Source organism: Haliotis rufescens, unplaced genomic scaffold, assembly GCF_023055435.1.
Source record: "Haliotis rufescens isolate VD_foot unplaced genomic scaffold, xgHalRufe1.0.p SCAF_15, whole genome shotgun sequence".
Classification (NCBI taxonomy): Eukaryota; Metazoa; Mollusca; class Gastropoda; order Lepetellida; family Haliotidae; genus Haliotis; species Haliotis rufescens.
Window position 1 is genome coordinate 27,850,058 of NW_025963835.1, and position 24,851 is coordinate 27,874,908.

A 24,851-nucleotide genomic window follows, 5' to 3' on the forward strand; every position below is an offset into this window, starting at 1 on the left:
CTGTTATCAACTAGAGGCGACTAACGGGATCGGGTGGTCAGCCTCGCTGACTTGGTTGATGCATGTCATCGATCCCAAATGTGTGGATTGATGCTCATGATTTCAATCACGGCATTGTCTGGTTCAGACTCCATTATTTACAGACCGCCGTCATATAGATGGAATATTGCTGAGTGCTGCGTTAAACAACAAACCAACCGTTATCAACTATGCCTTTCTCTCTCAGTGATAGCTCTCATGAGGTCAAAGAAAAGGTCCGGACTGAATGATTTGGTGACAAGATGAAACGCAAATGTTAATGGACATGCCACAAGACTCAAATGATATAAAAAACAAAATCTTTATAATTGATTCGACAAACTTTAATGTACAATAATTTGGCATAATACAAAATTGTGCCAACACTTTTTACACTGCTGGTGGCTTACCAGCACAAAGCTCAAGGTATCGTATGGTAGGACACATCAGTTACCTCCCCTACAAGCAGCCCTCCCACCCACTGTTATACCAAAGCTTGTTGCTTACCAACAGATCTGGAGCCAGCATGAGTTTCCCACAATGCCAAGGATACCAATGTCACCATGCATCCGTCATGACAATGAACAGATGGATAGACAGATGGATGAATGGATAGACGGACAGTACAAGATGAGGAAGGGACATCTGAACAGCACATGATGAAGCACATGGCAACACGAGCAGGTACCCCTATCTCATGGAGCTCCAAACCTGTCGCTCACAACCTGACCCTGCTCTGAGACACAACCCACCCCTGCTGCAACCTACTTGGCACCACCCAGTACGGCATAGCAACCCCTCCCACCCATGTGACTTAACCCTCCCCTCCCCAGACAACCCCCCCTCCCCACGTATTCTGTGTATGTAACTTGGCAGGTAATGATCGATGAGGGATATACACAAATGTTGTCTTACGTTGCAACGTGGCTAAAATGTGTTTGATATTTCCAGGAAATGACAGCGTAAATGGCTTACTGTAAAGCACTATTTCCAATATTATGACTTGTACAGCAAGCGACAGTGATTAGAAGTATGAACAAGTGCTTGAAGTGCAGTCCAACTGCACGCTAGTATTTTTTAAAACAATAAAACACTTTGCACTGCGAAAATGAAAGATACTAGCTCCTTCGTACTCCCTACATTGAAACCTATCAGGAATTTGCTCTAGAGGATTTAAAATATTTCAAGCTAAAATCCAACGGACACACAAACAAATTATATTGTTTATATAATGACAATGGCAACAGATGAACCTTACTTTGTAAGATTCCATGCAATGGTGACGTACCTCAATAATGTGATGGTTCAACTAATCAGTAAACTGTACACAATTAATTTATTACTTTTTCAAATGCTTCACATCGGGTTCAAAAGAAAAATGTTTTTGGTAACGTTTCTGCAGCCATATACAAATAACTTCGCTTAGCCTCATGCCAACATCTTAACCTCAATGGCTGTGAAATATATCAAAACAATGGCCGCAAGGTAGCTGTGTACACGGTTGACCAACGATTGTCCGGCAGATTACATTAGGGGACGACTGTTGACAGCATTTCCCACACAACACATTCTTCTCAGTACTGAGTGCAGCCTTCTATAAAAATCAACATCTTTACTGCCATAAATAATACAGACTAATCAGAGTCAAAACCAATACCAAACCGTTACTGATACTAATTTGTATCTAACTATCCATTTGGAAAAGAAACCGAAACAGACAAATCCTGTCAATTTGTCTTTCTAACAAGCTTACATCATACACCCCAAATTACTTACTGTCATGTGAAAGAGTTTTAAGAAAGTAGTATGCACAGATGTATGTCGGAGATCCTGGCTGGGCAGGCAGACAATCAGCAAGCTCCAACCAACCACCCAACAAACACTAGTTGTGCTGCTTAAGGGAAGTAGTACCTGTAAAGACAGTCCTGTGGCTGCAGCTATCACGAGTGATGAGAACATGAGACACAATAAATACGTCATCCTGTCAAGTTGTTGCGGCCAGGAAACCTAGCCAACAGCTGTGTAAGCAGCTCTGATATGAATGAAACAATGGGGCTGTTGCCATGGAATTGCCAGGGTTGTGTTGTCATGGTAACAACGCAGCCAGCCCACTCAGCATTAGTCTGGCCACACAACCTCAACCTGAAATCAAAGGGAGATAAATCTTATTGTGTTGTTTCAGTCAAATACACCCTAAAATAACATGTTCAGGATCTATCAATCTCATAATAATCAGATCTTTTATTATTTACATGCAGAACTGTCCGTTTAAGTTTTCTTTTTTCGAGATACTGAAATGAAAATGCTACTTTTAATGTCTCGCTCACATGTACTGAGAGAGAATTCGCTGACCCAACCTCCCATGAAGTGGTTGGCACTTGATCATGCAGAGAAGTATGTATTGATCAGAGCAAAAGATCTGATTTAAGGAGATTTAGCATTTGTCAAAAGCTTAGTCTGTTGCAGGAGAGCTTGAAAACTATCACAGCTGAAGTAATGATTCCTGTGGTACCAGCACTGGGTATTCTCCCCCCCCCCCCGACACCTGTGGTACCAGCACTGGGTATTCTCCCCCCGACACCCGTGGTACCAGCACTGGGTATTCTCCCCCCGACACCTGTGGTACCAGCACTGGGTATTCTCCCCCCGACACCTGTGGTACCAGCACTGGGTATTCTCCCCCCCGACACCTGTGGTACCAGCACTGGGTATTCTCCCCCCGACACCTGTGGTACCAGCACTGGGTATTCTCCCCCCGACACCTGTGGTACCAGCACTGGGTATTCTCCCCCGACACCTGTGGTACCAGCACTGGGTATTCTCCCCCCGACACCTGTGGTACCAGCACTTGGTATTCTCCCCCGACACCTGTGGTACTAGCACTGGGTATTCTCCCCCCCGACACCTGTGGTACCAGCACTGGGTATTCTCCCCCGACACCTGTGGTACCAGCACTGGGTATTGAGAGCCATTTTCCCCTAGACACCTGTGGTACCAGCACTGGGTATTCTCCCCCGACACCTGTGGTACCAGCACTGGGTATTGAGAGCCAATTCTCCCCCAGACATTTGTGGTACCAGCACTGGTTATTGACAACTTATTGACAGCCTCTTCTCCCCCAGACAGAATCAGTGAGGTGAGGTGAAATAGGGTAGAATGTCGTGTCATAAGTATACTGACTCCGAGCCGACCAGTCCATGTTTTAGCCTGTTAGTGCAGAGCGCCAGACAGGGTAACAACAAGAACTATCTTTAACGTCTTTTGGTATTTCGCGGACGGAATCGAACCCAGAATCTGTGGTACCAGCACATGGTATTGACCACCTGTTCCCTCACCTTGACATAAGACGAACACTGCTATCCTGCCGTTCAATGCTGGCTGCTCTCACTGGTGTTCCTACTGCGCTGCTCAGGAGGGGCATCCTCCTCCGCTCCCTCACGGGGGCGGCCCGTACCAAAGATGCTTGCATTCCTAGAAGTCTCCACCGGGGCGTTGACTGGAGCCTTGACAGTTCGAGGCAGCAACTTCAACCTGGGGCGCTGCGCCGCTGACTCTGAAACATCAACAATCCATGTCAGTACAGGGAGCTCAGCATTTACAATTTGGGAGTTGACAGAGCTCCAGATAAGCTTTTGGTGTTTTAAAATCATTGGGTATCAGTAATTCTATCTGCGTATTCAAATTTCTGTTACCCACTAGTTTTTACACATGTGGGTATTTAAGTTAAATATTTAAAAACACTATTCATCTAGTCCCTGCAAACTGGTGTCGTGTGGGTTCGAGAGCTTTATAGGACTCAAAAATACCACGACACTTCCACAAGAAAGTGTGATGGCAAATGATCATGATGTAACTGTCATCGTGGAGTTTGGCAAGGTTGACGGAATGCCCGTTTATAATTTCAAAATAAGTTGCTGATTTGCTAATCGAATACGCAGGGTTACTTCACAATATTTTGATGATACGCACAAGTTTCATTATTGTAGCGTATCTGTAATGTTCGTTGCGTATTTGATGCGCTTGGATTATATTTTACTGTGTATTTATGCATTTCTGATGCGTATTTCACGCAGATACGCAGCTTATCTGGAGCTCTGGTTGAGGAGCATGATGCAAAGGTCAAATAACATCAAAATATGAAATATCGCAAAATTTGTGTTGAGCTCAGCTACCAACCACACATAAGAGGGGCGTTCAATAAGTTTTGAAACTTCAATATAAGACCAGCCTTATGTCCTTGTCATCCTGGAAGCGTCTTCCACGTAGGGCAGATTTCATTTGCCCGAACAGGAAATAGTCACTGGGGGCTAAGTCAAGGCTGTACAGTTAAATCATCCACCCTACAGCCCAGACTTAGCCCCCAGTGACTATTTCCTGTTCGGGCAAATGAAATCTGCCCTACGTGGAAGACGCTTCCAGGATGACAAGGACACAAAGGCTGCCACAGAGGCGTGGTTAGAGAGCCAATCTGCGGATGTCTATAATAGTCGTATTAAAAGCTTGAAGGACAAATGGAATAAGTGTATTGAGGTGAATGGAGATTATATTGAAAATAAAAGTGCAAAAGATATTCTGCGACTTGGTCTTATATTGACGTTGCAAAACTTATTGAACGCCCCTCGTACCACCAAGTTCCATGACATTTATAACCAAAATGGTTAAGTTGTGGCCATAAGGAATTTCAACTCTCTCTATGGGCAAAGGGCAAAGGTCAAATTGAGGTCAAAATTAAAACGATCTAAAAAACACAACAAAAAACCCTGGAAAATATCTGATGAACAGCACAACTAACTAAACATGTACCATATATGCTAACTGCTTCAGTAGCAGAGCTATTAGTGATGTCATTTGACATCATGGTAATCAAAGACGTCACAATGGTCTGCAAAGCATTGTGATGCAATTTCATCGCTTGATCTCACCCAAGGATATCTCCTGTGGGAGCCAGTTTTGGATGATAAATTCTGTACAAATATGGCTGACAAATGGCCATAAGGTTTTTTTTCAATATGGCTGCCATGGTGATCATATTGAAAAGTGGATTCGAACCTCCTCAAAATTTAGGGATATCATATTGGTGTGAACAAGTATGTCAAGTTTCAGTTTCATTGCTCCAGCGGTTTCAAAGGAGATGTTTACACCAGATACCAGACAAACAGGCAATGACACAAGCTCATTTGACTGTCAGTGAAATGAGCAAAAAATAAATTCAATCACTGTAATCTAAAAGACATTCTATCTACACTTCTTCGCACCTGGTGAAGCTTCCCTCAACTCCTCTCCTCTGTTGTCGCTGTCTCGCCGCTGCCGGGGACGACCTCCAAAACCACTGTCACGTTCACGATCATAACCCCCTCGACCACCACTTCTGAAGCCACCGTCCCTGCTGCCTCCGCCCATTCCGCCGCCGCCGCCCATTCCGCCAGCAGGGCCTCCCCGTGGCGCTCCTCTTGAGCCTCTGTCAAAACCCCTGTCAAAACCCCCTCTGTCCCCACCATAACCCCCCCTGAAGTCTCCCCGACCCCCTCGTCCACCTCCGAAGCCACCTGAAACAAAAAACAATAGATGGAAACAAGCGCTTCAAAGTTCTACGCTTCAAATTTTACCAGAGTATAACACCTCCATAAGTTCAGAGACCCGTGAAGACCCGGGGTAGAATAGGTCTTCAGCAACCCATGCTTCCCGTAAAAGGCGACTATGCTTGTCGTAAGAGGCGACTAACGGGATCGGGTGGTCAGGCTCGCTGACTTGGTTGATGCATGTCATTGTATTCCAATTGCATGGATTGATGCTCATGTCAATCACTGCATTATCTGGTCCAGACTCGATTACAGACTGCTGTCATATAGCTGGAATATTGCTGAGTGCGGTGTTAGACAACATCAGAAGGAGATTTTACATCACTGTTGCCAACAACTTAAGTCATCCTATCATCCCTTAACAAAATGACATAATTTTCTGCAGTAGTGTATGACATATTTGATTGACAGTACCATGTAACAAGCTTTTTGTTGAAAGGAATTACTCGTGTATACCTGATATTTCGAGGGATGCTACACGGTTGCTCATGAACTCATAACCTGCCCCTCAAAATATCTCGTGACAGGCTCATAATTCCATTCAACAACCAGGAGCTATTGCTCACAGAGTATATTTGCTCCATGATATAAATGTTGAAAGCTCCTTGCCCAACTTGGAATTTCCAAATGTTTTTCTCTAAATGCTTTACAACAATACAGCGGCAAACATCAGTCCGTGTGAACTGTTACACCTGTGGAAGCTTCAGTCTGTGTCAACGATTACATATGCAAGCTTCAGTCCGTGTCAACTATTACACCTGTGTCAACTATTACACCTGTGTGAACTGTTACACCTGTGTGAACTGTTACACCTGTGCAAGCTTCAGTCCATGTGAACTATTACACCTATGCAAGCTTCAGTCTGTGTGAACTATTACACCTGTGTGAACTGTTACACCTGTGCAAGCTTTAGTCCATGTCAACTGTTTCACCTGTGCAAGCTTCAGTCTGTGTGAACTGTTACACCTGTGCAAGCTTAAGTCCATGTCAACTGTTTCACCTGTGCAAGCTTCAGTCCATGTCAACTGTTTCACCTGTGCAAGCTTCAGTCCATGTGAACTGTTACACCTGTGTGAACTGTTACACCTGTGCAAGCTTCAGTCCATGTGAACTGTTACACCTGTGTGAACTGTTACACCTGTGCAAGCTTAAGTCTGTGTCAACTATAACACCTGTGTGAACTGTTACACCTGTGCAAGCTTAAGTCCGTGTCAACTATTACACCTGTGTGAACTGTTACACTTGTGCAAGCTTCAGTCTGTGAACTGTTACACCTGTGCAAGCTTCAGTCCATGTGAACTATTACACCTGTACAAGCTTCAGTACATGTGAACTATCACACCTGTGCAAGCTTCAGTCCGTGTCAATTATTACACCTGTGCAAGCTTCAGTCCATGTGAACTATTACACCTGTAGAAGCTTCAGTCCATGTCAACTACTACACCTGTGCAAGCTTCAGTCCGTGTCAACTATTACACCTGTACAAGCTTCAGTCCGTGTGACCTATTACACCTGTACAAGCTTCACTCCATGTGAACTGTTACACCTGCTTACCTTGAGGGCCACCTCGACCTCCCCCACGACCTCTGCCGTCCTTACGACCTTCTGCTACATCGACACGTATGTTTTTATCGTCAAACAGCTGTGGACAAAGGGTGTAAACATATTTCTTACAGACAAATCTCATTCAAACTACCAGCAAGTAGAGGGTACACAGAAGGTACCACTATTCCATCTATATCATGGCTGTAACAAATGTCATATTTGAGATAACACTTTCTAAGTAAAGTTCAGACTCTCGTCTGGGTCCCGTCTGGGATTCTAACCCAGACTGCCAGAGTGAGGCACCTAATCGCCAGCACACAAAGTCAGTGATCTATCCCACTTAGCCACCGAGGCTTCCACAAAAATGAAAGTCTGACAACTGGTAGTCTAGATCACGTACTTTGTGTACCCCTCTGACAAGTGTAATACAAGTGTTTATATCATGGCTGCCAACAAAGAGTGGCATCTGGGCCAGGGAAGCCAGTGGCGTACAGTGAGTGAGTTGGGTTTTACGCCGCTTTTAACAGTATTCCAGTTATATCGCAGCGTGTCAGCTTATGTGGGAGGAAAGCCTGAAGTGATGCAGGTCTCAGACGTTTACCACTTCGGTGAAACCCGCAAGCACGGGTATGGTGCTGACAAACCTAGAAACATAATCGGGGCGAACCGGGATTCGAACCCACAATCATAGGTTTTTGGCGTGCCCAAGGGACGCAACTCTGCACAGCGAATCACGGCGCCTTAGACGACTGGGCCACCCGTGCCCCCCAGTGGCGTACAGCTCGATCTCATTAAAATCAGATCTTAGGGCAGCCAATTACTGGTCACGTTAGAGCGACTTTTGACCAACCTATGAACCTTGGTTTCAAAATGGCGACTTCCATGACTGACATAACATGTAGTGGATAGCTCAGGGCCCCGATCCACACAGCAATCTTAGTGCTAAGATTAAGATGATCATAACTCCCATACATGAACAAAGACTTACGACAATCGTAGTGCTAAGATCATTTTGAGGACGGGGCCCCTGTCTTTGTGTAGCAGTAGCGGGCATTGGGATCAGATTTTAATGAGACTGCTTATGGCATGGGCAACGACCAATATAAAGAGAGAATGAAATTTTTACGCCACTTTAGCAATATTACAATAGGAGAGACAGAGACAACAGAGATCAACTTCACACATTCTACCCATGTGAAGAATCAAATTTATGAACCAGTGAACACATTAACCACTAGGCGACCCCTCAACTGCCCCATCAACTTGACAAAAAGTCAGGTCACGCATGGAAACTTTCAAAGGCTCATATTAGGCAATTCTTAGAATGAATTGTTTGGAGCAATTCTTAGTATGGTTTGAGTAAGAACTTTCATTGTATTCTTCCATGATACAGAAATACTTGATTCTAACTGGTCAATTAAAGGTTTCAAACAACAATGACAAAACTGATCAAAACATACAACATGATACAATCTGGCAAAAATTATTTCACAAGTAATAAAACATAGCAATAAAAACACTTTGGGAGTAGTCCACTTTACTGGGCGCATTTTTTCGGATTTCAGCCAGCACTGTGTGTAGGATCAAACTCATGTTGCAAGCTTGAAGCTAAACTAGGCTAGGTCGTAACAAGTTAATCCAATTGGCCCCTACTTTACCCCAGGACCATGGGCGCTATCACAAAATAACTAGTGCTCGTCTACCAAGTCATCAACACCTGATTGTTTACTTTGTGCATGTGCAGTAGCCATTTTCTCCGCAAAACTCAAAACTTGATAAAAGTTGTTCAGAGTTGCCAAATAAATTTAGATAAATTTGTTACGAGAGATAGCTAACCCTTACCCTACCTCACAACTAGCCTCACAATGTAAAGGGGTGCCCAACCCTAAGGATCGTAAAGGGGAGTTTGAGTGAGTGAGTGAGTGAGTGAGTGAGTGAGTGAGTGAGTGAGTGAGTGAGTGAGTGAGTGAGTGAGTGAGTGAGTGAGTGAGTGAGTGAGTGAGTGAGTGAGTGAGTGAGTATGGTTTTACACCGCTTTCAGCAATCTTCTACCAATATCACGACGTGGAACACCGGAAAATGGGCTTCACACATTGTACTCATGTGGGGAATCAAACCCAAGTCTTCAGCGTGATGAGCCAACGTTTTCACCACTAGGCTACCCCACCACCCAATGTTTGACTGGAATCCGGTACCTTATCCTAATGATTGTAAATGGGTGCTTGATCGGGAAGGGGATCCAAGGGCTAAGGATAAAGTTGGGGGTAACCTACCCCACTGTAACACAACCAACCCCAAGGATCAAAGAGGCATGCGAGATCTGTGAAGCGAGTGCCACAGCCAGCAGCTAATCAGCGCTATATAAGCTGCGCCTGGTCAACTGTATTGTTGCCAACACTTTATCCTGCAGGTTAAAACTCATGCATGAAGATTCCCGGGGTAGAATAGGTCTTCAGCAACCCATGCTTGCCGTAAAAGGCGACTATGTTTGTCGTAAAAGGAGACTAACGGGATTGGGTGGTCAGGCTCTCTGACTTGGTTGATGCATGTCATCCATCCCAATCGCATGGATTGATGCTCATGATATTAATCACTGGATTGTCTAGTCCAGACTCGATTATTTACAGACTGCCGTCATATAGCTGGAATATTGCTGAGTGCGGCTTTAAACAACAAACCAACCAACAACTATATATATTTATAGAAACTCACAGCTCCATCAAAGGATAATGCGTCTGTTAGTGAGTCTAGATCCTCAAACTCCACATAAGCAAAACCTGAAACAGAGACACAGGTATCAAAAAGTCTGCAGATAACGTCACTTAGACTGTGCAATTCTGATGTAAAAGAACACATCTGCAGGGCTCCATATTTAGCCATTGAGAATATATACACAGCTTTTCATTTACATTAACTGCTGACAGTTTCCTTTGCCAGGCCTCAAAGTTGCGACTAAAACGGTAGCCAATGCGACCTAACTTTCAGTTTGTCCTCTGTCTAAATTTCAGAGGTAGCCAAATGACTACCTAGAAAAGTATCTTGTGACGACTAAATTCTATAATTGGTACACATCTGTAGACACAAAAATAAAAAACAGCTGATATTGGAAAATACGTCTCCTAATAATTGTACTCGCAAATAATTCCTTCCAAAGTCGACAATGAACTAAAATACATAAATATTAATGTAATTAGTACTTTATTTTAGTTGGCAATGCTCATTGGATAAGCGAGGATATACCTATATAATCTGGTAACATATATTGCATCATTGTTCAAGTCACAAATAACAAAATTCAAGTACAGTTTCCATTAAGATACAATTTCAAGACTAGTGCTGTAACTTGTACATATTATAATAGTTATTTGATAAAGATAATTTCAAATGCTTCTGGCTACCTAAACTATTGGCTTGACTTCATGATTTTACAACAGGCTACCTGGAAAAAAATACTTGTAGCCCTATGGCTACTTGGTAAAAATTTAAACTTTGAGGCCTGTTTGCGTGTTCAACATATACTGTAAATCTGAAGAGTTTTGTGAGCAGGAAAGTACTGAAAAGACTGTGAATGATACACCCTCGCAATAGCTTCAGGACACACTTATTTTGCAGACAAACAAAACTCCTATGTTTCGTTTATTAGCTTCCACAAATCAAACCAGCTTATACATGACATTTTTCATGCATATTTGTACAGTAAGCAACTCACAAATCAATTTGGTAATCATAAACGGTTATTTATTTTGCAAATATTACACAATTAGGCCAGTCTATCTGGAGCTCTGTCTGTATCCTGCATATATCTATGTGAAACAATAATCCAGTTACCATGGTTACCGTAGTAATACTCAAATGATTAATTGATGATTGATTGATTGGCTGCACATGTACACTGTGCTGATGCAACGTCCAATTGTAAGTGTCGAAAATCATTTTCAGAAGAATCAGGAGTGAAGGTTGAGATAAAATAATAAAACCACTAATTGCTGATACCCGTGAAGCTCCAGGTTAGAATACGTCTTCAGCAACCCAAGCTTGCTGTAAAAGGCTACTAACAGGATCAGATGGTCAGGCTTGCTGATTGGTTAATGCATGTCATCGTATCCCAATTGCGTACATCGTCATGATTTTAATCACTGGAATGTCTGGTCCTGACACGATTTTTTACAGACCGCCGTCATTTTGCTGTAATATTGCTGAGTGTGGCGTTAAACAACAAACAAACAACAACCAATGGCTGATGTAACCCAAACTGATATTCAACTATTCACCAAAATGATGACTGCTACCTACCTTTGAAGACGTCCGTTTCTCTATCTCGAACCAACCTCACACTGCGAACCTGCAAAAAATAACCAAATACACATAAGAAACATGGAAATAAGTTAAAATTACTTTGAACATAAAAACGGTATGTACACAGTGTAAATCCATGTATTACTCCATAAAAGAAAAAACAAATTGAAGTCAATTCTTATAAATAAATATGTCATTTGTAAAAACAACAATATCTTCACAGGCTGTTTATATAATCATTAACACTCAAAAAAGCTGCAGACAACAGGTGAGGTGAAATGGGGTTTAACATCGCGTCCAAGATTCAGGGATGAGAATAGATATTTTCCTTTTAAGCTGAAACATCTTTGCAATGGAGTGTGGTACATAATTTGGGGGTGTTTATGGGGGAAGCAGTCAGATGGATGCCAACAAATTTGTGATGGGGTGATAGCTAAACTTTGCGGACTCGTGGAAGATTCTCATCCCTGAAGATTATTGAACTTATATAACGACGTGCATGCACGTGTGTGTGGCTGCTTGTACTAGTCCGGACTGATGCCGATTTATTGTGCTAGCCTACTGAGATACCATGCTGCAGTTTAACATGAATACCCCACTCAGACACAGTATACTGACTCCGAGCCAACCAGTCCTTGTTTTAGCCCCTTGAATCAAAGCGCCAGACAGGGTAAAAACAAGTACCATCTTTTAACGTCTTTTGGTATGACGTGGTTGGGGATCGAACACCCGACCTTCGGTTCTCCAGACAGATGCTCTACCACTAGCCCACGGAGGCAGTTTGTAGACAACAGTACGAAATCAGTGACATCATTTAGCACAATAATGAAACACAAGCTCTCCTTGCATGTGATAATGATCAGCCAATTAGGAACAAGTAGTCCTTAGGGGCGGGGTCTAAAACGTTTTTGGATCATGGACACCAATGCAATTTTTTTTTGACTTGGTTAGCCAATCAAATGTCTCAGAATCACTTGCAATATACTATTTTACCATGTTCACAATGGTAGAAATCCATTAGTTGTGCTCAAGTGGATGTGGACGGTAGCTGATGTGGCTTCAACTGGTTGTCCCACATTTGGTTGGTTTCAGTTAGGCGACACTTTTTTTATTTCTTGGGTTTACGGATTTCAAACTCATTTCAAAAGTGAGTGAGTGAGTGATTTTGGTTTTACGCCGCTTTTAGCAATATTCCAGCAATATCACGGCGGGGGACACCAGACATGGGCTTCACACATTGTACCCATGTCGGGAATCAAACCCGGGTCTTCGGCGTGACGAGCGGACGCTTTAACCACTAGGCTACCCGACTGCCTCTATTTCAAAATTGAGGCAGGCCAATTTAAAAAGAAAAGAATAAAGCCTCTCACATTTTTTTACTTAAATTTTGTCCTAAAAAGTTAGGTAGGTTTGAAAAAACATATCCTGGAGGAACAAAAGTAAAATAACTCAATTTTTCAAGAACATTTTATTATATCCCTGACACTCAGCTTGTGCACAAATGGCAATATAACAATATGGCAACGTTTAACTCTTTCAACGCCAGCCAACAAGAAGATTACTGCTGTGACACCGAGTTCCCAGGGACTTGTGTGATAGATGAAGCCAACATTTATCAAGGAAATTATCTGATTGTAAAACATCTTTGCTACTACATGTTTGGCCATACACTATTTGAAAGGTCTAATTAATCCTATTGATTATAAATATGAAAGTTACTTGTATCACATTATTTAAATAATTCATTTACATCTCAATTGAGTTTGTTTTAAAATGAAGCTAAGACATTCATAACGTCCAGGTTAAGGACCAAGGAGGCGAAAATTTAACGATTTTTCGCAAATATAAGATTTTAGAAAATCCACTTGCCTATTTCTTTTTTTAGTTTCATTGTTTACGTAATCGGAAAATTATCTTTAAAAGAATTACAAATAATATGTCATCACCCATTTCCCGATAATAGTGGCTTTCCTCTCACTATCATGAGGAAATACTTCCGTTTTCGAAGCTTCGTATGAATAATATGTACCTCGAAGGCTGCCATGTCAGTATCCATAAAAAAACCCAACTTATATTGTTTCACCGACATAATGATAATACGGAAGTAACATCCACTGGAGTCTTTTCATAGCTGTGACATGTAAAACGTGGTTTCTAGTGACGCTTTCTTGCCGAAATCTGCTACAAGGTTTGTGATTGGTCAAATTTAAGCATATGACCTAAGTCAGCCAATCAAATTACAGCAACAGTACAGTCCCTCGTGTAGGATAATTTTCAGACTTTGATGAAAGGTTTTGGTTAAATCATGTCATTCTGAATGTTTTAAGCAGGATCTATATTAAACATATGGAACTTCATGGATGTACAGTGCAAGGTTACGAGCTGTGACAAAGATTTCTTATGCATATATTTTGGCATTAAACATGGTGTACCAGCCGAGAAATAGAGGCGATGAAAGCTGAGATGTCATTTGACTTGCATTACACGTGATTGCACGAAAAGATCGAAATGATAACTTAGATGTCAGTTTGGCAGCTATTAGATATATTTTTGTTGATTTTATTACTTTGTATAACATATTTAAAGATTTGCTTGAAACATCTTTATTTTGCTGTTTGACATGTTCGATGAGGACCTGTTGTCGAAGTGTGTCCGAGAATTTTATTTTTAATAACATTGCAGGAAATAGTGAATAATTTATTAATTTATTGATGAAAAATGATAAAATCAAATGGAATACATATTTCAGACATTATGAAATGTTATAGATTTAATAAATGAATGATATGACAAGCAGGTTAATAAATTTATAAACTATTTTGACCTGACTTGGCCGGTCTACCCTGCAGTGTCTGTGACTCATGGCCGGTGTATTGGCCAACAGTGTTGAAAGAGTAAAACTGGTCACCACTGCGGTTTGCATTTGCAAGCTTTGATGGTATTAGAGAAGGATCCCAGTGAGAAATATCAGAGTGACTTCCCTTTGCTTTACGCTTGACGAGGAAATGAAATCTTTTTTTGTTTGAACTTTCTGACGAAAAGATCGGTGGTAATAAAAAAAAGGGTAATTCTCATTCCTTTTTTTAAACATTTGGGCTTTGAAAGAGCGGTGCATCCGTAAACAAAAAAATAAAAAAAATGTCGCCTTACCAACCAACGACAAGTCCGGGATAAACAATTTTTTGACATTATCAGATTTATTAATAATGCATTTGTGTCATGTATGTGTGCGTGTACTTGTTGTTCATTACCTCACTCAGTAATATTCCACCTATAGCACAGCAGCCTGTAAATCAATTCTGGATCAGACAATTCAGTGATTGATATTGAGACCAACAATCCACGCCATCTCGGTACACGGACATGCCATTAACCAAGTCACTGAGTCGAACCACCCAATTTATTAACTGTATTAAGTTGCCTCTTACAGCCAGAAAAGGTTGCGAGGGACAAATTCTAACTTGTAATCCCAATGAGCTTCTTAGTGGAGTGAGTGAGTTGGGTTCAACACCGCTTTTAACAGTATTCCAGTTACATCCCGGCGTGATAGCTTAATGTGGGAGGAAAGCCCGAAGTGATGCAGGTCTCAGACGTTTACCACTTTGGTGAAAACCACGAGCACGGGTATGGTGCTGACAAACCTAGAAACATAATCGGGGCGAACTGGGAATCAAACCCACAATCATAGGTTTCTGGCGTGCCCAAGGGACGCAACTCTGCACAGCGAATCACGGCGCCTTAGACGACTGGGCCACCCGTGCCCCTGCTTATTAGTGGAGAAGAGATTGTGCATTTCATCCTGGTGTATGTTCAGTGAATGTGTATTGTTTTCTAGCGCGCCATGGTGCACTCACAATGATGTCTGAGTGTGCCTGTACAATATCAGTCAAACTTAATGCATATTATCTCGTACTTACTTTCTGGTCTTTGAAGATGAGTTCAAGGTCGCCCTGCACGACCTGAAGTGGCAGGTTGCCAACATATACAGTGAAGGGAGGCTCTGTGGGGAGGGGCTTCGCACCCCTACTCCCACCTCCACCACGGCGCCCACCATAGTTGTTGTCATAATTGTTGAACCCCCCACTACGTCCTCTGCAAATAAACACAACATATTATTCGTCAAAGGTGTGGAAAATTAAGGGTTTGTTTGTCTGTTTAAAGCCGCACTCAGCAATATTCCATATTATATAATGGTGGTCTGTAAATATCCAATCCAGTGATTGACATCACGAGCATCGAGTCAAGCAATTAGGATACGATGACATGCATCAGCCAAGTCAACGAGCCTGACCACCCAATCCCGTTAGTTGCCCGTTACGACAACCATAGTCGCCCATTACGGCAAGCATGGGTTGCTGAAGACCTAATCTAACCCAGAATTTCACTGGTAGGAAAATTAATTCCAACTCGTTACATGAGCTCACTGAAAAAGGATTAGCTTCAGATTCCCAAGGACAACATCAAAATTAAGAAGACTGTTTGTCAATTTTGATACAATATTTGTAAGAAATACTAAATATAGCCCTTAGAAAGTATAAACTCTGTGAGTATGACCCTATCTTGTTAATTTCATTATGACCTAGATCCTGTTAGTCACCTCTTTCGACAAGCATAGTCACCTTTAACGGCAAGTATGGGTTGATGAAGACCTATTCTGACGCAGATCTTCATGTGTCATAGCATGTATGTTAGTCTGCAACTTAAGCCACTAGTCAAAGCCAGTGTCCAGAAAGATCAGCTAATAAATAACAGTAACATCTACTGAAAATGATACCATGAGCCAAGTTAGGGCTAGTGGACTCAAAGGGTTTTGGCACAGACTGGGTTATTCTCTAAATACTCACTACAAACATTTTGTTCAGAATATGTGCAGATTGCACTCCAGTTTTATCAAATTACTTTGGACCAGGAGCATCGCTTCTGTTTCTTTTACATGTTATATAGGAATCAATAGAAAGGCACAAATATGTGTACTAAATACACAATGTAAGCCTCATTTGGGGATGAAGCACAGTAAGCAAAACGCATGGATTGGGACTGTGAGCAAATTCATCTTTAAGCTTGAAGCAATACTATAAGATTGTCTAGTAAACTAACTTTTCAAGTAATAATCAGTTAAGCTGAAATGATCATGTACCTGATGCACTGTGACATACTTATCTCAATGATTTGATAAATACTTGATTCCATAAATATGTCTCATTATACAGACAGGGGATTGTATCAGTATTTGTTTCACTATCTTGACATGAGACAGTCTACAAAGTTGTAATGAAAGTCATATTGGCTTTATCATGCAAAGTCTATTTAGCTGAAGTGGTAAAACATGAATTGTTAACATAGTTTAACAGTACACTAGATCTTAACTTAATCAGTCCCATAATAATGATACAATATTTGCACTACAGATGATTTGGCATGCATCTTATGTTGATAACAATAATCTTGATCTAATCTCAAAACTGAACAAGATCATGCGTCTAAAATGAAAAAACCCTGCATATAATGCATTCATAGCTGAAAGACACATGAAAACGACAGTCGATGCGAAAAGTTCCATATTATACGATTAAAGCCGTGTATGTACATAAGCGTTAACAAGACACAACCGATATAGCCGAAAAGGATTTCCTTTTCGGTGTATCGTGTGTGAATGAATCTCTATAACACAACAGCACATGTAATCAGGACGGACACATTGAATCTCCACATGTCATAATTGTTCGAGTGAAAATAGGTAAGGCATCTAACAACAGTGATCAAACATTTGAAGTTGGTATTGAAGTCTTTCTAGCTGCATGTGATAACTATAATTTGACGAAGGAAACAATCGATCAACCCAAATACATTGCACCGTACCCGCGAAAAGTATCATATTCGGCCATGTTGAAATGAATCCAAGATCTATTTCCGGCGAGACATGCGTGCGTTAAAATGTGATAGTTCTTGTACAACTACCTTTAGATAACGCATTCTTCAGTCAAGGTTTTTTAAAAAAAAGTTTTCTCATTTCTATTTTTCAAAGAAGGCGAAGGATTTCCTAAGTCCACAACAATCTGATAATTGATATGTCGTATAATATCTTAATGACGATGTTGTTGTTTTTTCGTGTAACAGCACCGTCGTCTCTGATTAAGGGGTTTTCCAGCCTATAATTTAAAAGAGATAAACAGGATATCTTTTTCCCCCATCTGGTAGAGAGCAATTATATGCAAATGGCTGTAACTATTTAGCCATTTATTGTAAAAGAGAGCCACGAACTATAAGCGAAGTCAGTGAATATTTTATCATTGAGACTACACAAGGAATATAGACTCCCTGATTCAAAAGACTCCTTTGCGATACTCGAAAAAATGCTCAATCCTAGTGTGTCACTTAAATAACAGTTTACACGTCTGCTTTCTCAAGTGTGATTATCTAGACGACTCTTGCGGTACTTGATAAAGCTGGGAATTAATACAACATAATTAACTAACACTGTAAGAAAACGCCCCCTATACAAATTTAGACAGAAATGTATGTAAATTAATATATTTTAGACATGTATATGTAAATGTTTGTATATTTAGACCCATTTTTATGTAAATGTTTGTTTAGAACTGTACATGCCATGTATACCATTATTGTTTAGGCCTCGACGTCATATTTACAACAATTATTTAACTTGATATAGCTGGAATACCGTTAAAAAGCGGCGTTAAACCAAACTCATTCACTCCTACGCTCCCCGGGCAGACGCTGTACCACTAGACCGCGGAGGCGTTCTTCCTTATGTACATATAACTATTTAAAGTCAACGCCGGATAATAATCAGCACCAGAGATTCGCCATAGAAGTGTACCACATTTTGCCGCCCTGCAAACTGAACAGTTTTCTTTGGGGAAAAATCAGAACTTTTTAGCATTCCATGTATTGACATTTTCTTTTTTCTAAATCGTCATACTATATCGGACTAGTTTTTCGAGTGGTCTGCTTAATCAAATAAACGTGTTTTTTATTGCACATATAGTTTCTGTAAGGGTGCGCGAATATATTTTTCACAATTCAGCAATCTTTGTAAATACCCAAAGAGAGTAAAATGTCCAGCATTATAATCTTTAACTATTGAGAGACTACACCATGTTTGTTCAGTATCTATATGCTTGTTATCAGTCGGGGTGTATTAGCTAACCAGGTAAACTGGTTCCAGTTTTGATCTGCGCATGCAGTTAGCTCAGCTTTTACCTGTTCAGAGCTCGGGGGACGGGTGCTCTTCTGTGGTTAGTTTACGCATGAGAGGAAGCTTTCATAAGTTGTGTTATTGGAATGAAAGCAAACTGAATCAACTGCTTGATAACTTATTTATCACATATAAACATCAGTCATTATTGTGTATATATTTGGTAAATAATGTTGGTTTTTTTACAATTTTCGTAATAAAAGTTACATTTTGCTATCTTGAGTTATCTAATATATTAAACTCCTATTTATTGTTTTATGGATGTCTAAACACTAATATCTCATAATTTGTTCGTAATCATTGCGTACTGTTTTTGTACGAGTGAGATACTTTTTAGTTACGTCGAATCAAACTGGTATCGTAAAGATACTTATAATTGTAGTTGTACTACTAATACAATCTTAGGCATGTTCCGTTAGTCATGCGCAATGGTGTTTATGTCAAACATGGTGGCGAAGCACATGGAGCACACGGCGGCCTCGACTGGTCGTGTTGACAGCAGTGTTTTGGAAGTTTTCAAAACTCTGGCTGAGGGAAATGACCAAGCTAGATCATTAGCGACTAATTTCCTAATTTCACATTTACAAACACAACAGAAGACGGTAAGATCACATTGAAAGAAAATGCACACGTACAGCTATTAATCAGCTGTAACAAGCCCAGTAGGTAGGCCTAGCCTAGAGCTACTGTAGCTGTAAGTCTGACTGAATTAACCATAAGAATGTTTGTAAATAATGACAGGGAAATATTGCGCCAGTGGTAGTACGGTTAGGTTATTAACTCTGAATGCAATGTAAAGAGGACGCTCTTAATTATAGAAGTTATTGTAGGTAGAGATAAAGATAGACTAAAAGCCATGTGGAATAAAGTGTATCATTGTTTACATTTTCTTTTGACATTTCCAATTTTCTGCAAGCAAAGTTATATTGTTGCCAGATACTGCCAGCATGATTCAATCCAGAAGTAGTAAGAAAAAGGCCTGGGTATATCATTAGTAGAGAGCAGGGCCTTGTCTTGATTGTTGGAACCGTCTCAAACAACTAGTCCCTTTAAATTTTCACTAGTCTCTCAGAAATAAAGTGGTTCAGTCTTTTTTTGTTGAAATCATTGTGGGCCATTTTCCTTTCAGCCGGAGATATGCAGCGATTTGAGCTACTCTTTGCAGAGGTTAATCAAAGGTCTGTCATCAAACCGGAAATGGGCTCGGCTTGGTTACTCAGTTGCTCTGACTCAGGTAAATGTTCCAGGTTAGAACTGGTCTACAGCAACCCAACGAGATTGAGTGGTCAGACTCACTGACTTGGTTGATACATGTCATCGTATCCCAAATGTGTGGATTGATGCTCATGATGCCAATCACTGGATTGTCTGGTCAAGATTTGATTATGTAGAGACTGCCGTCGTATAGCTGGAATATTGCTGAGTGTGGCGTTAAACAACAGACAACATAAGTTAAATGTTGAGATACCCAAATTCAAGACTTTGTACAGTGTCATAGTGTCCCTAAAATTCCAATCTAAGTTCCCTTGGCAGGCAAATTAGTGAAGTTTGAGAAAAAAAAAGTTTTTATGTTCATAAATACTGAGGAATTGCGAAATTATGAATTTCATTTTTTTTGTGTCAGATCCTGCGAGTATTCGAAGTGGTCACTGGACAGTTGGTGTTGGAGGGGATTGACAAGCACCTGGTGGTCACACAGCATGACAGTAAGAATGTAAGTCACACAGCATGACAGTAAGAATGTAAGTCACTCAGTGGACAGTAAGAATGCAAGTCACAGTGGACAGCAAGAATGTAAGTCACACAGTGTACAGTAAGAATGTAAGTCACACAGTGGACAGTAAGAATGCAATTCACAGTGGACAGCAAGAATGTAAGTCACACAGTGGACAGCAAGAATGTAAGTCACACAGTGTACAGTAAGAATGTAAGTCACACAGTGTACAGTAAGAATGTAAGTCACACAGTGGACAGTGAGAATGTAAGTCACACAGTGGACAGTAAGAATGCAAGTCACACAGTGGCCAGTAAGAATGCAAGTCACACAGTGGACAGCAAGAATGTAAGTCACACAGTGGACAGTAAGAATGTAAGTCACACAGTGGACAGTAAGAATGCAAGTCACAGTGGACAGTAAGAATGTAAGTCACACAGTGTACAGTAAGAATGTAAGTCACACAGTGGACAGTAAGAATGTAAGTCACACAGTGGGCAGTAAGAATGTAAGTCACACAGTGGACAGTAAGAATGCAAGTCACACAGTGGACTGTAAGAATGTAAGTCACACAGTGGACAGTAAGAATGTAAGTCACACAGTGGACAGTAAGAATGTAAGTCACACAGCATGACAGTAAGAATGTAAGTCACACAGTGGGCAGTAAGAATGTAAGTCACACAGTGGACAGTAAGAATGCAAGTCACACAGTGGACTGTAAGAATGTAAGTCACAGCGGACAGTAAGAATGTAAGTCACACAGTGTACAGTAAGAATGTAAGTCACACAGTGGACAGTAAGAATGTAAGTCACACAGTGGACAGTAAGAATGCAAGTCACAGTGGACAGCAAGAATGTAAGTCACACAGTGGACAGCAAGAATGTAAGTCACACAGTGGACTGTAAGAATGTAAGTCACACAGTGGACAGTAAGAATGTAAGTCACACAGTGGACTGTAAGAATGTAAGTCACACAGTGGACAGTAAGAATGTAAGTCACACAGTGTACAGTAAGAATGTAAGTCACACAGCGGACAGTAAGAATGTAAGTCACACAGTGGACAGTAAGAATGTAAGTCACACAGCAGACAGTAAGAATGTAAGTCACACAGTGGACAGTAAGAATGTAAGTCACACAGTGGACAGTAAGAATGTAAGTCACACAGTGGACAGTAAGAATGTAAGTCACACAGCGGACAGTAAGAATGTAAGTCACACAGCGGACAGTAAGAATGTAAGTCACACAGTGGACAGTAAGAATGTAAGTCACACAGTGGACAGTAAGAATGTAAGTCACACAGTGGACAGTAAGAATGTAAGTCACACAGTGGGCAGTAAGAATGTAAGTCACACAGTGTACAGTAAGAATGTAAGTCACACAGTGTACAGTAAGAATGTAAGTCACACAGTGTACAGTAAGAATGTAAGTCACACAGTGGACAGTAAGAATGTAAGTCACACAGTGGACAGCAAGAATGTAAGTCACACAGTGGACAGCAAGAATGTAAGTCACACAGTGGACAGTACGAATGTAAGTCACACAGTCGACAGTAAGAATGTAAGTCACACAGTGTACAGTAAGAATGTAAGTCACACAGTGGACTGTAAGAATGTAAGTCACACAGTGGACTGTAAGAATGTAAGTCACACAGTCGACAGTAAGAATGTAAGTCACAGTCGACAGTAAGAATGCAAGTGGTGAAAGTGACAGTGTGAATCGCAAGGTAAAAATGACTCACCTCAGCCACTTGAATAATGACAGCATATTATTAGACTGCATCGTTTGTTTAAATGTGACCTTCACCTTCACAGGAAGCTGGTGCAGTGTACATGGGCAAGGCCTTCGGGTTCCTGGCTATCATCCAGTCCGGGAAGCTGTTTCAGGTTGGTGTGGCAAAGGGTCACTGTACAGTGTAGCACTAGCAGAACATGGGGTAGTACGGAAAGGGGTGTTCGAACATCGATCAGCGCATCAAACAGTAGCACAATGCAGTATGGCATGAAACACCTATGGGTTTATACAACATGGTATTCAAGCATGTGCTATGGTAGTTTTCAGATCAAGACAATATTGATCAATATTTAACTGGTAAATATCTGAAAAGTTTATTGTATGTCTATTCTGAAAGTTTTGGTTTAAGACGAAGTATTTCCCTTTTCATTTGCACCCGTGAAGATCCAGGTCAGAAACCATGCTTGTCGTAAAAGGCGACTATGCTTGTCTAAAGAGCGACCAACAGGATTGGGTGGTCAGGCTCACTGACTTGGTTGTTGCATGTCTTCGTATCCCAATAGCGTGGATCGATGCTCATGATGTCAATCACTGGATTGTCTGGTCCAGACTTTATTATTTCCAGACTACAATCATATAGCTGGAATATTGTTGAGTGCGGCGTTAAACAACAAACAGACACATTTCATTTGAGTGAATTATGCATTGGCGCTGACCTTCTGTGACAAGTTATACACTGTTTTGAGATTTTCTTCCTTTATCTTGGCATTCTGGCCTAGAAGTATCTGTAAAACAATAGATAGAAGTGACCGTGTTGTGGCAAGTCTAAGATCTGATGTTCTGACTACAGTGTTTGTGTATATGCCCATGTTCCAGAGTGAGCCCGGTCTGGTGTCGGAGGTGGTTGAAAATCTGCGACACATCTCCACACAGAAGAGCTACCTCCAGCCCATCTGCTATCAGGGACTGGTCTCTCTCGTTGCAAAGGTGACCACACATATAACTTCCTGACTTCTTAACATTGCTGACTTCATTGAGTGATTCACACAGTGTTTAACTTGGGATGTAACATTTGGTCCATCAGTGTACACCAGCGTTAGAAATTGGCACCAGTCCTGTAGTCCTTGCCAAACTGCCCAATAGTTAAGGTATCATAAGAACGAGTAGAAATTGACCATTTTTTGACCATTCACATCCCAGTTTACTATGATGCCACAATTTGGCATGCCACAGACCTGTGATCATGGGTTTGAATCTCAGATTCACGCTGATTATGTTTCTGGGTTTGTCAGCACCATACCCATACTTGTTGGTTTTACCGAAGTGTTAAAGACTAAGTCTAAGACGTGCATCTCTGTGGATTTTACCGCAGTGTTAAAGACTAAGTCTAAGACGTGCATCTCTGTGGGTTTTACTGAAGTGTTAAGGACTAAGTCTAAGACGTGCATCTCTGTGGGTTTTACCGAAGTGTTAAAGACTAAGTCTACGACGTGCATCTCTGTGGGTTTTACCAAAGTGTTAAAGACTAAGTCTAAGACGTGCATCTCTGTGGGTTTTACTGAAGTGTTAAAGACTAAGTCTAAGACGTGCATCTCTGTGGATTTTACCAAAGTGTTAAAGACTAAGTCTAAGACGTGCATCTCTGTGGGTTTTACCGAAGTGTTAAAGACTAAGTCTACGACGTGCATCTCTGTGGGTTTTCTGCCATCAAACAGACACACAGTGACAAGACTGAAATGCTGATCAAAGCGGTGCTAAACTCAAATCACTGTTATTTACAGACTGTGTGATATAGCTGGTATATTGCTGATTGTGATGTTAAACAACGTTCATGAGGATTGTTCAGAGCTGACTTAACACCTGCATGTTTCAGGTGTCAGGTGAAGTGTTCACAGCGCAGGTGTGGCCGCACCTGGAGGCGGATCTGGTGCTAGGCTGGGACGACTGCTCACCTAACACTCTCCTCCTTGTCTACTGGTCAGCCAAGGTCCACAAGGTAAGCATTGGGTGACGAGGAGGGAATTGCAGAAAAATCCCAGCATGGCTTTGTGTGTTTGTTTTAATAGTGAGTTGATTATACAGGCTGGTATAGCTTATTCACTGTAGCTGTATCATAAGGGGAGGCCGAATCAATCGAAGATGCTGTGCAGAGTTGCCTCCCTTAGGTGTGAAAGGATCTTATGTTCCTAGTGTGTGTGTGTGTGTGTGTGCGTGCGTGCGTGCGTGCGTGCGTGCGTGCGTGCGTGCGTGCGTGCGCCTCTGTGTGCGCGTGCGCCTCTGTGTGTGTGTGCGCCTCTGTGTGTGTGTGTGCGCCTCTGTGCGTGTGTCTGTCTGCCTGCCTGTCTGTGTCTCTGTGTGTCTCTCTGTGTGTCTGTGTCTTATCCTGTCTTTTGATGCATTCTTTTGCTGTTACAGAAGAAACTGAACAAGACTTTTATGACTAAACATTGGGGAAGCATGAAGTTATTCGGGGAGAAGAACTATGCCAACATGCTACAGGTGTTGCAGGTGAGAATGTTCATGCCGGTCACTCGTCCCTGGCTATAAGGACCTTTGTTGAGCTTTATTGGACAACAACCCCTTGGGGATTACGAGTTAGAATTGTTCCCCCACAATCTTAACTCATTGATTGATTGATTTGTTGTTTAACGCCGCACTCAGCAATATTCCAGCTATATGACGGCGCTCTGTAAATAATCGAGTCTGGACCAGACAATCCAGTGATTGATATCATGAGCATCGATCCAC

General features: G+C 41.4%; 2 protein-coding genes across 2 annotated transcripts in view; one reads left to right on the top strand and one right to left on the bottom strand.

Moving 5' to 3' along the window:
* Positions 1-838: 838 nt before the first annotated feature.
* On the bottom strand, positions 839-17,378 carry LOC124140215 (eukaryotic translation initiation factor 4H-like). Its single transcript, XM_046507656.2, has 8 exons — positions 17,298-17,378; positions 15,356-15,530; positions 11,436-11,484; positions 9,855-9,919; positions 7,152-7,239; positions 5,274-5,564; positions 3,354-3,571; positions 839-2,160 (listed from the first exon to the last, which is right to left on the bottom strand). Exons 1-7 carry the CDS (start codon positions 17,321-17,323, stop codon positions 3,387-3,389), a joined length of 879 nt encoding a protein of 292 aa, XP_046363612.1. The 5' UTR covers positions 17,324-17,378; the 3' UTR covers positions 839-2,160; positions 3,354-3,386.
* A 1,714-nt stretch (positions 17,379-19,092) lies between these two features.
* Positions 19,093-24,851, top strand: part of LOC124140216 (rDNA transcriptional regulator pol5-like) — a 42,259-nt gene continuing 36,500 nt past the window's right edge. Inside the window, exons 1-7 of the mRNA XM_046507657.2 lie at positions 19,093-19,259; positions 19,787-19,891; positions 20,282-20,371; positions 22,184-22,255; positions 22,980-23,090; positions 23,977-24,099; positions 24,519-24,611. Of these exons, the coding sequence (XP_046363613.2) occupies positions 19,095-19,259; positions 19,787-19,891; positions 20,282-20,371; positions 22,184-22,255; positions 22,980-23,090; positions 23,977-24,099; positions 24,519-24,611 (759 nt within the window). The 5' untranslated portion in view covers positions 19,093-19,094. The remainder of the gene's footprint in view (positions 19,260-19,786; positions 19,892-20,281; positions 20,372-22,183; positions 22,256-22,979; positions 23,091-23,976; positions 24,100-24,518; positions 24,612-24,851) is intronic.